The sequence below is a fragment of the Alosa pseudoharengus genome, unplaced genomic scaffold, assembly GCF_046254945.1.
Source record: "Alosa pseudoharengus isolate Yale_2024_CS ecotype anadromous, Long Island Sound unplaced genomic scaffold, YU_APseudo_1.1 YU_APseudo_1.1_scf_15, whole genome shotgun sequence".
Taxonomy (NCBI): domain Eukaryota; kingdom Metazoa; phylum Chordata; class Actinopteri; order Clupeiformes; family Clupeidae; genus Alosa; species Alosa pseudoharengus.
The window spans coordinates 8378579-8396476 of NW_027468620.1; the positions used below are offsets into that span (position 1 = coordinate 8378579).

A 17898-nucleotide genomic window follows, 5' to 3' on the forward strand; every position below is an offset into this window, starting at 1 on the left:
TAAGTGTGCTTCATATCATTATGTCATGGGTGCAATACAGTGATTTTTTTTCCCATTTTATATTCAGATTATTGTTTGTAAAAGCCCATTCAGAAACATATACATTTGTATAAAAGATGTGAAACAATGTAACAGCCACCATCCCAGCGCTTGGAGTAGAGTTTGTATTATAATTTCGTAATGTATATTTTCATGCCTAAGCCAGAGTATGTCTAAACTGACTCTGCCTAGGCGTTTTGTACGCGAATGGCTTTCGGCTTCCGTAGCCCCTCGGAGGAGACCCCGCGGCGGTAAACGCTTTGATTGACGTTGGGGAAGAAAAAGACACAAGATCCGATTACAAGATGGCGGTCCATGGCGGATAGAAGAACGGCCGACATAGCTAGTTGTTGTGTTTGTAGCAGTGTAGTTGTAGTTATTCGGCAGTACATGCAGAAATTCTACTGTTGTATGATTTTAAGCCATTTCTGAAGTCAATATACATGTACTTCAACTATTTGACGGCAGTGTGGCTGGAACATGCGGGTAGTTATAAAGTTTGAAGCTTTGGGTTGAGAAATACGTTTAATTGAAATTAGGGTGAAGCTGTGGCTGAGGTTAGTAAAACGATGTCGGACACTCGGCGGCGTGTAAAAGTGTACACGCTAAATGAAGACCGACAGTGGGACGACAGAGGAACAGGACATGTTTCGTCCACTTACGTCGAACGATTGAGAGGAATATGCTTGTTAGTTCGGGCCGAGTCTGATGGTGAGTAGCCTCGCTAGTCGGCTAGCTAGCTAAGCAAGTCCGCTGCTCCTCGAATGCATTTCGTCTCGAGCTCCACTCTGTTCTTTCATGAGATGTTTTGTCCCATGTTAACAGGATTCTTAGCAGCATAATATATTTTCTCTGTTCTCGTTATCCATCTTAACTGTACAAATAGATACGTTACTGGTGGCGCTGGCCACCAATTTATCAGTTAAATCGTCGGCCTGTAGGCCGCAGAAATAACAAACCATCGTTAACTTTTTGAACAGATTGGTCCATGTCCTCCACGTAGACCTTGTTCGTTATGTTAGCTGGGTGAAAAGCTAACCACAGAGGTGACGTTAAATTAGCGGTAGCGAAACTCTTAAATGTTATTAACTTATCAAAGTGGCCTAACATGAAGTAGCAATCTCACTTAGGAACTTATCTAAGGTTACCACGAACCTAAGATACTGTATGCATTGTCAGTTTCTATGCAAAGGTTAGTTAGCTATCCACTTAACGGTCTAGTCTTGGGTAATAAGCTAAGGTTACTTTTAACCCTTAATAAAATAGATAACATTACCCATAGCTACAGCCCCCGTTTTGTTATAATTTAGCCTCTTCATCATCACAAGTCAGGATTTACTTGGATAGCATTAGCTACAGTTAACAGTTAACGTCAACATAAGTAGCATTAGGGTAGTTTCATTCCATTTCAGAGTAACGTTAACTAAATTGGCTAATTAGACTGCCTCTAATGGCTAACTGTCATGGTGGTCCAATATCTCTTAACGTTAATTATTTTGGTAGATGCAGAGGTTTAGCTTTTGTCTAGCTAGTAATGTTAGCCAACCTTTATTTGAGTCAAAAAGATTTCTGCGTAAAGAAGTCAGAACTTTTACAAGCTCATAATGTTAGGCTGTAGGTTAACTAAACTGTGTTTAGCAGTCAGATAACATTTCATCATACATTTTTCCTTTTAGAACATCTCTAATTTCGCAAAGGTGTCTATATTGTATTGGCTAATATGTATGTAAAATGGCCTATTGGTTATGTTGACTGCTAAGTTACTCTTTGTGATCTTGGAGTAGCTGAGGTCTGAAGTTCATCATCAACCGTTTTTTATTCAGGGAGAAATTAAGTTGATCGTTTTGAGGTTATTAATAACTTGGCTACTCAGCATGATGCATGATTTCAATACAATTGGGTCCATAGGTTAGTTATTGCTTGCTTGTGCCCGATACAATTGATCAATTGTTGTTTTTTTACCTGAGCTGGAATAATGATGTAACTTGGATACAAATGCTCCCGTTTAAACCAACTTCCCTTGGAAGTTTTTAACATCTAGGTAGTGATGAGATATTGGGAGAGATATTTTATCCACTTGTGAGTTGTGACTGGTGTGTGTACAGTCCTTTGGTATAATAGTGAGTTGGATAACTTAGTAGTTATCTGCTAGTAGTTTACCAACAACCATTGCATTATAGAGAACCTGCTATATGAATACACATCTATAAAGATGATTGGAAAGGCTGTATCAATAAAACCAACTCTTCAAATTCGCTCATGTAGATTATTTGTCAGACATGGTAAAATATAGCCGTGGTAAAAGATTTGATATGAAACACAAGTCCATTAACGTGATATAAATGTGTTCTTACAGGCTCGCTTCTCTTGGAGTCGAAAATCAGTCCAAACACAGCATATCAGAAACAACAAGTGAGTTGAATTATCTTTGCCCTTACTTTGTTTGGGCTAGGCTGCATTGTCCTCTTGTTTATTTTTAGCCTGCACATCAAGAGCAAATGTTGAGATGCTTGTCCATGATCATAAATCTGTCAAATATCTTGTAAATATATGTCAAAAAAGCATCTGTTTTTTGTCTTTGATCATAATCAATTGAGTTTTGTGGTTTGAGGCGACAAAGGGTATGAACTTTGAGACATGGCCAAAAAAACTTTTTTTTTGTCCCCAGGACACCTTGATTGTTTGGTCAGAAGCAGAGAATTATGACCTTGCACTGAGTTTTCAAGAGAAAGCTGGCTGTGATGAAATCTGGGAAAAGATTTGTCAGGTATTGGCATCTTTAGAGAACTGTTATGATTTGCAATGTTTGCTTTGTAATAATGAGTGTTCGTTCACTTTGCTCTTTGTAGTACGGAATACAGTTAGTCTTAATATTCATTTTAATTATGTCTAGTTGGCCTTAAGAGTGATCTAAGACCAAATATAAATTCACTGCCTGTTAACTACTCTCGTTTACGTTGTCGACACATTACTGTTCAACCATTTCAGCAAATCATGATTTATTCTTCAGCCTAAACCAGACATGCACTCCTAGATAGTTTTTTTTTTCCGCCTCAGTATCTTTTAGGCAATGATTCTGGAACAAATTATCTGTGGGATTTCTGTAGCAACCCTAATTGAATTTAGTAGAAAGTCATCTCTTTATAGCTTTAAGCTCTTTATAAGTGGTGGTAGCGGGCCATGGTAGTGACTGAAGGAAGAGAAAAAAAAATCACGGAACAGAGGCGTAGGTGAAAGCCATTTCTTGTTTTTTTTCTCTCTCTGTTGACTCACCCCTTGTTTAAATGTTAAATGTGGCCCCTAGGTCCAGGGTAAGGACCCGGCCCTGGAGATCACCCAGGATCCCGTTGACGAGTCGGAAGAGGAACGTGTGGATGAGCTGCCAGAGACCAGTCACCTGGTGGAGCTACCCCCTTGTGAACTTGCCCGGCTGGAGGAAATCGCCGACCTGGTGACGTCTGTGCTCTCGTCGCCCATTCGCCGGGAGAAGTTGGCCCTAGCACTCATGAGCGAAGGCTATATCAAGAAGCTGTTGCAGCTCTTCAGGACTTGTGAGGACCTGGAGGACCTTGAGGGCTTGCATCATCTCTATGAGATTGTGCGTGGCGTGCTTTTCCTCAATAAGGCGGCCCTCTTCGAGGTGATGTTCTCCGACGATTGCATCATGGACGTTGTGGGCTGCCTGGAATACGACCCGGCTCTTGTTCAGCCCAAGAGGCATCGGGAGTTCCTCACCAAGACGGCCAAGTTCAAGGAGGTGGTCCCCATCACAGACTCAGAGCTTCGTCAGAAGATCCACCAGACGTACCGAGTGCAGTACATCCAAGACATCATCCTTCCCACACCGTCCGTCTTTGAGGAGAACTTCCTGTCCACGCTCACCTCTTTCATATTCTTCAACAAAGTGGAAATAGTTAGCATGTTGCAGGTAGGTTAGTGAAGAGGTGCCTGAAAGCTGTTTAGCCCTCTGTAACGGCTAATGAAAACAATCGTTTTGTGTATGTGACCGTCTTGTGTTGTGCATTTATATGTGGAGTCTGGAGGTGTGTTTGGTGAAATATGTACCAAACCCACATTGCTAAATTCTAGCCATATGGGATATAATGCTTGAAAATGCCCTTTTGATTGTGGCTGGCTTTTGTTGTCCTCCCTTGTCAAATGGTGTAGAGGATAGGAATTGCTGCATTGCCACTTGTTTGACATGTTAATCAAACTAATTCATAACCTGATATGTGTAGGAATAATCATGTATCAAACATTTAGTTTGTCATTGATACTACTGATTTGAAGATGTATGTGCTCTATAAATGTATTGCAAAAATGTATCATTCATACATGTTTCCTGTGACGCCCATATGCTATGATTTATAAAATACAAAATTTCCCCTTTTTGTACTTAATTGCTTTGTGAAGTTCTGGCATTCTAGCTATATTTTGTCTCCTGTCAAACCCTACTTTTGCACTCCCCCTGATTTTTGCATCTTTCTGGAATGATAGCTTGCTTTTTGAAAAGCTGGTTTGGGGTCAACACAGCACTGATGTGTACTGAACTAACTTGAGACTTGATTTACTATCCCAACAGGAGAATGAAAAACTCTTAACAGAGGTGTTCGCCCAACTAACCGATGAAGCAACAGAGGACAGCAAAAGGAGAGAACTGGTAAGATCCATGATGCCAAAGATTGACGCTACACTATGTACACTATGTATGTATTGACAAAAGTATTGGGATACCTGGCAATTACACTAACAGGAACTTTTATGACATCCTATTCTAAATCTATAGGTATAGAATAGCTAGAACAGATGCTAGCTAGAACTAATGATTTGTATAATCTCACATTGTACCCAATGGGAATGGCAATGTGTCATGCATGTTTCTTACAGGTCTCCTTTTATTTTTGCAGGTGAACTTCTTCAAGGAGTTCTGTGCTTTTTCACAAACATTGCAGCCCCAGAACAGGGATGCGTTTTTCAAAACCCTTGCAAATCTAGGGATTCTGCCGGCACTGGAAATAGTGATGGTAGGTTCACACCACTGTGGCTGCATACTGAGTTGTTGTGCTCAAATTGCAACAAAAGGTCATTTTCATTTAATTTAAGATACTCTATATAGTAACATCCTTAAATCATTTTTACCATGCACCTTTTCTACCCATTTGCCTGTTGAGGAGTACCGTCACAAATATCTGATTAGAATGTTCGCGAACTGAGAGTTCCGCATTATTACCCTCAGAGATTTTCCCCATAGTATGTTCCCACGGTATAAAGAACACTGAAACTATAGATTGTTTGCGTAGAATTCTAGAAGGAACCAGGAAAATAATTCCCTCCTCAACAGGTTAGCATCTGTCTTGAATATATCCTCTGGTTTGTACTTAATCATCTGTACCATTGTCTTCTGGTTGTCTTGTATTAAAATGTATTATTGGGCAGTCGTGGCCTACTGGTTAGCGATTCGGACTTGTTACCGGAGGGTTGCCGGCTCGAACCCCAACCAGTAGGCACGGCTGAAGTGCCCTTGAGCAAGGCACCTAACCCCTCACTGCTCCCCGTGCGCCGCTGTTGTTGCAGGCAGCTCCCTGCACCGGGATTAGTGTGTGCTTCACCTCACTGTGTGTTCACTGTGTGCTGAATGTGTTTCACTAATTCACGGATTGGGATAAATGCAGAGACCAAATTTCCCTCACGGGATCAAAAGAGTGTATGTAAGGGATAATGTATTGTCCGCCGGTAATTATCAGAAAATAAGTCCCTTCAGGTCGAAGCAAAACCCCTCCGCTGCGCGTCGGGGTTCTGTTCTCCCTGTCGGGACTTATTTTCTGATAATTACCGGCGGACAATACATTATCCCGCTTATTACACGGCTACTTGCCAAAACGAGAAAAGAAACCTAACACAATGAATCTTTAAAAATTATTTTGCTACCGTTTCGTGTCTTCCGCTGACAAAATAAATAGTTCGCCACACAGATAGAACTTGACAGTTTCAGGTGTTCCGTGGCAACGTCTTACTAGCTTACTTTCCCTTTCAATGAAATTCCATTGCAATAAGCGAACGGAATTCTTGCGGAGGGATATGAAAGACGTTAATCAACCCGTTGCCATTGACAGCGGTGATTATATACTTTGCCGGTGATTTATATAGATTTAACATAACCCCGAACGTTGGGAAGGCCCATTCATGTGAATGGAACTTTCTGCAGCACTCTGAAGAGCCGTGTAATAAATATACTCACTTACTTAATTATACTATTAGTATTTATTAGTTCTCAACGCTCTTCTATTGCACTTGAATTGTAGAATTGTAGCTTGAATGTTATTCCTCACTTCTAGGTTGCTTTGGATAAAAGTAGAACTAAATGAATAATAAACAAATGTATTAAAGAAATATGGCCATCATTATCGTAATTTTTGCTATGTTTCCTGCACAGGCCATGGATGACCTCCAGGTAAGGGCTGCAGCCACAGATATCTTATCCTATCTGGTGGAGTTCAGTCCCTCCATGGTGCGCGAGTTTGTCATGCAAGAGCCTCAGCAGGCAGATGATGTAAGTGTGGGCACCACGTACCAACAGGTTTTTCCAATTTCTCTAGAATCACATTGGTATTGAGATGAGATTTTTCAAGATTAATATACTGTAATGCCACCATGATGTTGGATGCTACCCTGTAATGAGAACAGATCTTCAATGTTATGCCAATGATCTGGGGTTTACTTTTGTGTGTTAAAATACAATATATCTATTGTCCACCAGGTAAAAAACAAAATGCTAAAAAAATAGTGCAATTAGTGCAAACAAACATGGATAAAATAACGTAATGTTCAGAAGCAGTTGATAATGTTTGTGGCATGAATCTTGCCCTTTGTAGACTTAAGTGTTGTTGTGACCTTAACGCTTTTGTCACTGTACTGACCTCCCCCGTGTGTGTGTGTAGGATGTGCTGCTGATTAATGTGGTGATCAAGCAAATGATCTGTGACTCTGACCCAGAGTTGGGGGGAGCTGTGCAACTGATGGGCCTCCTGAGAACGCTAATTGACCCAGAGAACATGCTTGCTCCTACCAATGTAAGACTGCAGGAATCTTCCTTGCCTTCTGCACCTTCCGTGCATCATTTATACATTCTGTCTGATGGCCGAAATACCATCATGACAGTTGCATGAAGAGCAGCATTTTTAATAAATCTGATACCGAGCGAAACTGATTCTGATCGTCGTGTTTGTGGATACACTTGTGTGGTAATGTCATTTTTAGGGCTGGGACAACGCGTCAACGTAATCGATGACGTCGACGCAAAAAATATGTTGACGCAAAATATGCGCGTTGATTCGTCAAGCATAACGTGTGCTGCTTAATATTTTTAATTTTACACCTTCAGTGTTTCCCATACGTTGACTAATATGTGGCTGGGCGCCACGAAATCGAAACCACCCACCACACATTGATGTTCTATGTTGTACTATTTAAATAGATAGGATAAGATACAATAATTTCCTCGCCCCGCCCGCTCTCTCTCGTAACGAGCCCGCTGCTCCTCCTCTGCATGTGCATTTAACAAAATATTCACGATTGTTGAAGGATTGTTGTTGCCACATAGAAGCACTGCATTTTTTTTTCCAAGACTCAAAAGTGCTTGTCCCAAGGAGCAGTACGAACCGTTATTTGAACTAACTATGTTATGAATTGCATCCACACATCCGCAGCCTTTTAACTGTGTTAATGTTAATTGCAAGGATTCCCTCACGAACTCTTAAAGTGACAGGCACTCAATTAGACCTACTGAACTTTATTGAATGCTACCTCTGACTAAGAATGCATTACTTTGCACTTGTATAGTCTTTTATTTTGGAATCTTAAGAGCAATAAACATATATTGCAATGTTAAAGAATTCATGTTTTTTCATTCAAATATGTAAATCAACCTGTATAAGTTGCTATTAGTCAATTAATGGGGAGATAATCGAATCAAATCGAATCGGACTGAAAAAATGAATCGTTAGATTAATCGATGCATCGAAAAAATAATCGCTAGATTAATCGTTTAAAAAATAATCGTTTATCCCAGCCCTAGTCATTTTGTATCATGAGTTTGTATGCCCGTGCCATTTTGAAATCCTCAGTGTTGTCATCATTTGTCTTTTCCCAGAAAACGGAGAAGACGGAGTTCCTCAGCTTTTTCTACAAATACTGCATGCACGTGCTCACTGCTCCATTACTGGCCAACACTGCTGAAGACAGCGACTCAAGCGGTGAGGAGATAAATATTACGTGCAAATAGGATATGGTGGCCAGTGCTTCAAATTGTAACATTTCACTGTGGCGGCTTGCAACTGCACCACTGCTTTTGTAATAGCACCTTCATAAGACCCCTTGTTTTAACTTAGCTAGCCATATTGTGCCCAGTACCTCTGGTTGCCAATGGCTGCAGCAGACATTTACCAGTAGCATAGTTTTAACAAATTTTCCTTTTGCCCAGCAGACATACAAGAGGGGTCTACAAAAATCAACCGAGTGTGCCCTGGTAAGTCTGTCAAAGACTCTTGACTAAGCAGCCATTTTTATTTCTCTTTTTTTGAAGGCTTGCGTTTGTGTGTGTGTTGTGTTGTAATTGTGTCCTGTCTTTTTCAGATAATTTCCAGACTGCCCAGCTCTTGGCTTTGATATTGGAGCTGCTGACCTTCTGTGTGGAGCACCACACGTACCACATGAAAAACTACATCATGAATACAGACCTGCTGAGAAGAGTGCTTGTGCTCATGAACTCCAAACACACCTTCTTGGCACTGTGTAAGTACAGTGTAGAGCAGTGTTTCCCAAACTTTTTTTCTGGCGACCCACTTTTTAAAAATGACAGACCATCGCGACCCATTTCACTTCAAATCTACCCTCATCTACAATCGAAACTATCTACATGCAAATTGAATATCCTTATCCGGTTTATGGATGTCTGCTTAGTTGACAGCACGGTCACTAGATTTTAATCGGTAAAGTTGAGGAACTGGTATCTGTTAATGTTCGTGCAAATAGGCGGATTAATGTCCCTTGCAGTTTGCAACTGCGAGGTACAGGTCATGGCAGGCGCCCCACAGAACGGTTTCATTTTGAGAGGTAGATATCCATGCTCTGGCTCCCCCTCTGCGATGCGTTCGTCCCCCAGTTTCATGCGCCAGTTTCATGAGCTTTTATGACAAAACCGTAACTGTGGTAGTTAACAAACTACATCCTAATAGAAAACTGTTAACTTTCCTGGTATCAAATGACAAATGGTATCAGTTAGACCTATAACACAACATAAATTGTGCTGGGCTGGCGACCCAAAAAAATTATCCTGCGACCCACCCGTGGGTCGCGACCCAGACTTTGGGAAACACTGGTGTAGAGCAGTGAAGAACATCAAGAGGGAAGAGAGACATTCCATTATGTAGTCACTATGAAACAACTCACAGCAAAAAAAAAAAAAACCTCAGCATTCTGTTTTAAATCATGTCGTCAGCAATTACAGTTAATCATCACTACAATTTCATGGTGAAGCAAACGGTGTAGATTTTGCTGTGTTGGCATAGCTGTGGATAGTTTTACAGTTAACAGTTTGGCTGCTCACTATGTAACGATGGTTATTTGTGGCTAGAATGTTGATAAGTTTCACATGTTGAGAATTGTTGAGGCTCTGCCTGCCTCATAACCCGTGGTTTGTGTGATCAGGATCATAGACAAGATAGAGAATAGCATCTTTGTTGTGTTGTCATGGGAACAACTAAGTTTCTGTCTTGAGTTGCTGTCTTGTCATAGACATTGTTCTTAAAGTCATGTGACCTTTATCGGCGTGGCTGTTTTGGTCCCATTACTCAAGTGTTGTAGAATATTTTTGCCAATGAGTCTCAAGTGCAGGCTTCTCAATTAGACTGTAAAATGTGCCATTGTGTTTACAACCCATCTATTAAGGATGTCCTACACAGGGGTGTGTGTGTGTATACAGATTTGCATTCTGTGTTTGAGTTAGACAGAAGACTATTGAATGGGAAAGAGATGCATACATATGGCTTGTGCAGCTCAATAATCAATTTGTATTTGGAACAACTGTATAATTTACATACATTCATATCAACATTTACATGTAGATAATCTGCCAGATTATTTCTCTGGAGTATTGTTTGATCTGTTGCAGAATGGTGGTTGACATGGTCCTTTTGTTTTTCTACAGGTGCACTACGATTCATGAGGAGAATCATTGGGCTGAAGGATGAATATTACAACCGCTATATCATCAAAGGGAACCTGTTTGAGCCAGTCATCAACGCCCTGCTTGACAATGGGACACGATACAACCTTTTAAACTCTGCCATCATCGAGCTGTTTGAGTTTATCAAAGTGGTATGTTAAAAAAGATGCAAAACTATGAAATTCCATAATAGTCAACTGCACAGATGGCTCACACTTTTTTTCTTTTGATCTTCTATAAAAGGAGGACGTCAAGTCTCTCATTGCTCACATTGTGGACAATTTCTACAAAGCACTTGAATCCATCGAGTACGTCCAGACATTTAAGGGCCTGAAGGGGCGCTACGAGCAGGAGAAGGACCGACAGACCCAACGCTTCCGCAGGTGAGAGGCGTGTAACACAGACTTTGGGAGGTCTTCTGAAGTTGTGAGTTGCTTGTATGGTCTGATTTAATGGTCACTGCTCTGAAAGATTTGATGTCCTCGCCTTCAGGTATCGCCGCGAGGCTCGACCTGTGGAGGACGATGAAGAAATGTGGTTAAATGAAGACGAGGATGACGAGGACGAGGCTGCGGAAGAGAAGGGCCGGTCAGATGAAGACTTCCCTGAGAGTTATGAGAAGTTCATGGAGGCCAAGAAAGGTATGTCCCACCCACCCGTCCTAGCCATACCGTCAATGTCTCTAGTCAGGCTGCTAAATAGCTCTTTCCTCACCCGTGACTTTTTATCTCTCATTGCAGTTAAAGAGAGTGAGGACAAAGAAAACCATCCAAAGTGGACTTCAGCTGGCAGCTTTAAGCTTACCTTGTCTCATTCTGCAGGCGCTGCTCACGGAGCCAATGGCGCCAACAGCAAAGCGGCCACTTCCGCCTCTGCCACCAGTCCCAATGGTTCTTCAGCCAAGGCAGCTGCTCTCCCTGCCACTCCTGTCGTAAAGGTGACGTGTCAACGTACACTTTCATTATATAGGCATCTCGTGGTCTTGGCATGAGTTTTCAGTTTTTGCCAAAGACCAACACATTTCCTTCATATACTGAAATGAAGTCGAATGTAAAAATTGATTTAAGATTGTAAGTAAATCAAAGCTTTACACACTCATGGTTTTGTACCTAGCCAGTTTCAATCACACATTTCTTTACATCCACAGACGGGGCTGGTAGGACTTGTGGATTATCCAGATGATGAAGACGAAGAAGAGGAGGATGAGGAGGAGGAACAGTCGCCACGGAAACGACCCCGTCTAGGCTCATAAAGAAGTAAAAAGCTAATCCTGAGGTCTGGTGTCCCATGGTGCCACAGTGTCACGGTCCACTGGACAAAGATCTTCCTCACCACCCCTTATCCCCCCCACCCACTCTACCTCCTGCTCCCGCACAGCCACAGCCGCACAGCCTGTGGACCGGAGGAGCTTCCCAATCGCCCTCCTCCCTCCCTCCCCACACTCTCCCCAGGACCCAGGCACACCAGCAGGGTTGTAGCACTTCCTCACCGCTACAAAGCTCCCTGATTGGGAGCAAAAGGGGGGTGACGGGAGGGCCAGTCAGGCTAGCAGGACTAGCCCGCTCAGTGATGGAAGCTTGGCAGGCAGACCCTTAAAAGAGCAACGTGTCCTTTTTACTTGGGTTGGGTGGAGAGAATCAGGCCAAAAAAAGAGGAGGTGGGATGGCAGATTTAAAAATAAAAAAAAGGAAAAAAAAATGTTTGAAATGAAATGCAGCTTCTGAAAGGTGAGCATCAGAACTTGAAGAATGGAAAAGCTCCCCCTACGGAGGCTCAAGTGGAACTACATCAGCCAGGAATCTTGTATTCATGAGTCTATTAAAAGTACTGTACAGCAGTTTTCTTTTTTTCTTTTTAATTGTTTGCCTCTTTAAATGATTTTTTTAATGGGGGGAGTCAATTCCTGCCAGTGTAATACTTTTGCACAAGAAGGTGGGACCACTGTTTACCCTTTTAATCAGATAATTTGACTCATTGTAGAATAGTCATGATACTGATTTTTAATAAGATGTATTAAACTGCAGTTAAAAAAAAATCCTCTTGCAGCTGATTGGCAGACGTTTGGGGGTCTGTTTGTGATGTTGCTCGGTTACAGATTTAAAAAGATGTGGCCCTCTGCTATGTCGAGTCTCCAGAAGTGTTTACGTTCTGAAGAGTTCCCTGCACCAGCGGTCGGCTCTAAGAACCCAGGCTCTCTCGGTAGTTGTGCTTTAGGTTTTCTGTGAGATGTTTTCTGTAAGCACTGATGGTTTCAACCAGCCTCTCCCAGCATGTAGACATTCCTATCGACAGATGTAGCAAAACTCCACACCACAAATGAGAACGTTTCAGATTGATAATGAAGAATTAAGACCTGTGAGGGCCCAATTGTAAAAAAATTCAAAAAATGTCTAGAGCGCACTGTAGGTTTTTGTTTTACTCCATGGAAATTTTGTAAAAGTGCATTTACTACCACTATCTCCACTCTAAACCATTTGTATACATTTGATATTTGGAAAGTTTTCAGATTAAATGTGAGCCTGGCATTAAATGTGAATCTTTATTTTCTGTTTTTGGTTGCTGAATGAAAACTGACCCTTATGTTTGAGGATTATCAGATTGTCCATATAGCATCCATAGTACATGCATCTAAGACACTGCAGTTCTTGATTTCATCCCTGAAAGAACCAAGACCCATGCATTTTTTAAAAAACAAGACAAACTACTCTGCTTTTCTCTCCCATGAAATTCACATAATCTTCGTTGTTGCAAAGGAAGGTGTCCCCACAACAGAAGTGATATCATCTAAATGTATGGGCCTTAATACAGTATTATTGCAATTCTTCACTATTTACGATAAAGAGGACTGATTAGAGTCTATTGCTATTTTATTTCTGCCATAGTTTAGAATTTGTACATTTCGGTGTGGGATTCTCAGACTGATTTATCAAAATTAACTCGTAGGCTACATACTCTCCATTTTAAAATGTGGCACAAAAGGCTTGAGGTTGTACGACATATTCTGGACTTCAGAAGCAGTATTATCAGAGTAGATGAATGTACCAAAATAAAATTAGAATGATCGTACAAAATAAGTATGACACAGCGATCTGGTATATTGTGGCAAATATCAATATATTCTCAATATATTGTCTCCCACCTAAGATACAGCTGTTTTACTATTGTGTATGATTCTTACAGTAACATAATACACTTACAATATGCATGTGTGAAATTCCTTTACCTTGTTTCCTATATATCACCAGTTCCTATATCTCGTACACATAGGCCTTTGCTGAAGAAACCCTGACATCGCACTTCAGACACATGGTTGCATTATTCTTGCGGACCCCCTCCCAGCAAAGACTTCTGCTAAGGTTGCAGATATGAGCTCTGATCACAAACAAACCTGGGAAATCAAAGACAACTTTACCATAGTGGGACAATAAGTGCTTTATTTTTGTATCATCAAACAGGCAGTCTGCTTAGTTCAACTTTGGTTATTAAACGCAGTGTTAGTGGATTCTGTAAATTTGTGTATTGCATCTATTGCCAAGCCTGAGAAATATTGAACCAGGCCCTCCAGAATCCAATACTCTGTAGGGTTCTCGCTATTCTCTAAATAAGGACTCTTCCTTTCATTCTCTCTTCCCTGTCTTTACAGGGTTCGATTTCACACTGCAGATCCCTGTGACTGATGTGTCAAAACGATCCCCCACTGCACTTCAGAAGTGTGCATCAGCATTAATCAAAAGGGATTTGTCAGAGAGGCTGTGCACAGGATGGAAAGGGCTGATGCTCACTGTTGAGGTTGGGGGTGTCAGCGTTGTTATGGCAACAGATTAATGGAGGAGATTCTACCAGGTTTTGCAGTTACTATGGATTTAGACAGGTTGTGGGCCTGGCATGTTGTTAGGTCTTTGTGTGTCCTGCTGACTGTATCATTTTTTCGCTTTCCCCAACACCAAGAAAATAACTGCTCTCCCAAACCTAACAGCAACATCAGTGTTTTGCAGTAAAATCATTTCTAAAACGTGAGTAATGAAGAAAGAAATCATTTTTAGTGAGCACAACGATAATTTGTAATGATGTAACTAATAGTCTGCCATTTCTCTGGTGGAAACAAATCAATACTGCACACAATGCACATCTGATCGCACAATACTGTTATGTATAATTTGTAGCTAAATATTCATTTTGTAACGTAAGGACAAGATATGAAATTAATTGATGACGTTGATATGGTTTTGATGTTAGCCTATATTCAGCTACTGTTCAGTATTCACAATGCTTTGAATGTTCAAGCTGTCTGTTCATTATGTGATATTTTGAGTTTTTTCAAACACAAGAAAGATCCATTATCAATCAGCCCTGAAATGTTTCTGAGATGTATTTCTGAGTTCTGTTGCTTATACCAACAGCATCCATACACTTAGGCTACCTTATGTTAACAGAGGCCACAAAACCACTGAGTATAGGCCTATTCTATCTCCTGTGTCAGTAGTCACGTGAACATCATACAGATGTGTTAGGGTGTTAGGTTAGGGGACTTTAATAGTATTTACCATTTACCATAAAACCAGGCTAACATGGTGCCAGAGGGAATGTAGTAAAGGGGAATTTGATCCTGTATAAGAATACACCTGAGAAACTGTTCAACATTACAAGGATAATTCTTCTTATGCAAGAATAAGAAGAAATTGCAAAAGCAGGCATTTGGCAGATAAATGTGGCAATAAACCCACATGGATTTATCAGATGACTGAGAATTGGTTGTTCAATGTGGTTCTTCAAATGCCTGACAATAATTAGTGTGTGACAATGAGTAAAGCTTTGGGATGTCAGGAGTCCCTGTTAAAACTGGTGATTAACAAGTGAACAACAAACAGAGTGGAGTGTATGGGTTTATTTTGCCGCAGCAGGGATGTACTGTATGTGAGTAAGAAAATGTTATAATTGAAATATGGAATCTCATAATGATAAAGATTGAAACACGATATTGACAAATATTAATATTAACATATCCTGGCTTATATGACCTTTTATATTAGCATACACATTATTGAGAAATGTAGAAAAATGTTTTGCTTGTGTTTTTATGTTTTTTTATAGATGACTGCATGAATTCCTGAACAATATCTTATTGGTCCAGGGCCTGCTCTAAGTAGGGGCCAGGGTAGGCTATACCTACCCAATCATTGTGTCTTTCCCACCCAAACAAAGTTAATAAAAAAAAAAAAAAACAATTGTGCACTTGCAGTGTGCAGCCTCAAGCCCAGCTTATAGATGTTGGCGTTGAGTGTAATGTAGTACATTATTGCTGTGCAGTATGTATATAGGGTAAGGTTCTGTTCTGGGTCATCCTTGCAAGCACTCTTTGCTCTTGTCAGGTAGCCTATGCGTTCACAAGGAAAAATACACATCCACCAGTAGTCTCTGTTTCACCTCAAAAAAATACACATCCACCAGGTGTCTCTGTTTCACCTCCAATATGATGCTTGGTGCAGACAATGGAGACTATGAGCACATCCTCACTCACTAATGGGCTTCATTCTTCATTTAATGTACAGTAGCCCCACATATCCACTGAACAGCAAATATAGGCTATCCTACCGGTTTTATCTGATGATAATCTGTAGAACGCAATAAAAAGGGCTTGATGCTCCACTTGCTTTATGATGATATCCAAATGATTATTTGGATTATTCATAGACATCTGATTATTATGATGCTAGTTGAACTATATCTGGGTAACACTAATAACCACTTAGTTTCCCCCCAAATGCAACTGCTGTCATTATGCGGTTTTAGTCGTGACGCACTGGTGTGATTGGCGAGAAAGTGGATGCTATGACACTGTTATCAGCATAAAAATCATGACACTGAAATGTGGGTTATCAACAACTCATACCGGGTGTATGCTATCCTGTAACATCTGGCTCTATTTCTTTCTCCGTCTCAAACTGTACACGCGTTTCGTCTGGCGGAGGTAGACACGCGGGTGCATCAAATGCCTTGAAGGCGGCGCAGCGGGAGGAGGAGGCGGTGCTAAGCTCACGCACAGCTTTTCTGAGTGCTTCTCCGGCAGATCTACTTGTATGCCGTTACTATTCCGCCGGGCTATCCTCTGCTGAAAAATAGTGGAGTGGGTAGGTAGGCAAATTTGCCTCCTCTAGGTATTCCTTTTTTCGAGGTGACCAATTCTTTTTTTAAGTGTGCCACTGAAGACGTGAGTCATTTGAATGCATGGTCTAACTGGATTGGAACCTCCCGCTTTTAAAGATTTTTACAGGGCGCTAGTGGAGGAATTTTGAATTGTCTCTTGAAGAACTGACATCAGGATGTAAATTGGGCTTTTTCTTCAATTTTCACTCTAAGCCTTCTCATATCCTTTAAAACAGAGCGGTGTCGAGGCTAAATGTTGTAAAAGGCGGTGGAGAGAGCTGCAAAAATCGCGGAATCATCTATGGAATAATTTTTCTTTTTTTTTTCTTTTGTAGAAATGCAAGGGATTCCTTGTCTGTGTCAGGCAAGGATACCAGGCTACTATTTAAAAAGCCTTGCTGGACCAAGGATCATTCCCAGGGTTTCTTTTAACGTTACTGTCTGACAAAAAACCTGGATAACGTGGACTGTCTATCTGCAAAATGAGTGTCTGTTTAATTGAATCAACCACATGAGTAGCCTCTAAATTGAGGTCACGTCAAGACTGGGAAGAAGACCATTTCAATAACCTCATCTAGCTAATAAAAGCTAGATTAGTTTGTATTTTAATAATCTGTCATTGAGACACGACTACAAAATGGATAACAAGGTCTTTGCTCCATTGCTGGAGGAATTCATGCTTACTCCTTTGGTCGCCTGGGTAAGACTTGAAGTCTAGTTAGAAATGCCTGTTTATTGTAGGCTTCTACAAGCACATTTTATTACGTTGTTTATTTTTGTATCGAGAACCACTAATACCACGGTTTTTTTCCTTCAAATTCTAGGTGAAGACAGTCGGACAATTATCTACCAAGGATGGTAGTAAACTGTCGGAATATGTTGAATTAGTGGACGGTGTATATCTGAACGAGATCATGCTGGAGATGTAAGTAGGCCTAACATATGATCTAGACATATATGAATTGGTTTTGGGGCTTTATATCTTAACGGTAGCCATTACAAAAGGAATCTGTCAATGATCCGTGGCTTGACGCAGCCATTCCAACCTAGACGGCATCGTCTAAATCGGCAGAAGCCGAGCTTCCAGTTGACTGGTTATCATATCAAGCGTTTCGAAGTTGAAGTGTCATCTGCAGCTTACTGGAAGGCTCCCTGCCGCTCCTTTTGAATGTGTAGCACCCATGCTTGGCTATCATGCAGTGTTTTGCCTCGGCTGCTCCGTCTGTTCAGACAATACTAGCATGTAAGTTTGTATACAGTGCCAGCTGTTAGTAGCCTAGTGCCTGGGCTTCTCTATGGCCTGACAGACCATTATTGGACTCACTCAGAATATACCTGTGAATATCATTTCAATTCTTTACCATAATATTGTTTTGTGGACCCAAATGCCAATGAGGTCATTAAATCTGGAGAACACTGATATCATCTTGATGTTGTAGGCTACATCATGCCTACAGGACATGGCCCTGTCTTTGCAACCTGAAATTGGATGA

The 17898-nt window shown here is 41.0% G+C and overlaps 2 protein-coding genes across 8 annotated transcripts in view; both read left to right on the forward strand.

Annotated features, from left to right (window-relative positions):
* The first annotated feature begins 324 nt into the window (after positions 1–324).
* On the forward strand, positions 325–12803 carry ppp4r3b (protein phosphatase 4, regulatory subunit 3B). Of its 2 annotated transcripts, none has more exons than XM_076285422.1 (16): positions 325–750; positions 2396–2451; positions 2708–2806; positions 3344–3967; positions 4622–4699; positions 4947–5063; positions 6473–6589; positions 6978–7109; positions 8189–8291; positions 8522–8563; positions 8671–8829; positions 10244–10413; positions 10505–10644; positions 10754–10902; positions 11002–11198; positions 11409–12803. In XM_076285422.1, the coding sequence occupies exons 1-16, from the start codon at positions 609–611 to the stop codon at positions 11511–11513; spliced, it is 2430 nt and encodes an 809-aa protein (XP_076141537.1). In that variant the 5' UTR covers positions 325–608; the 3' UTR covers positions 11514–12803. The 2 variants fall into 2 exon arrangements, with proteins under 2 accessions (XP_076141537.1, XP_076141538.1); XM_076285423.1 differs by having other exon boundaries at positions 11083–11198.
* Positions 12804–16363: 3560 nt separating this feature from the next.
* ccdc88ab (coiled-coil domain containing 88Ab) overlaps positions 16364–17898 on the forward strand; it is a 55104-nt gene continuing 53569 nt past the window's right edge. For all 6 annotated transcript variants that reach the window (XM_076285424.1, XM_076285428.1, XM_076285426.1 and 3 more), the window contains exons 1-2: positions 16364–17105; positions 17230–17330. In XM_076285424.1, coding sequence (XP_076141539.1) covers positions 17043–17105; positions 17230–17330 — 164 coding nt within the window. In that variant the 5' untranslated portion in view covers positions 16364–17042. The remainder of the gene's footprint in view (positions 17106–17229; positions 17331–17898) is intronic.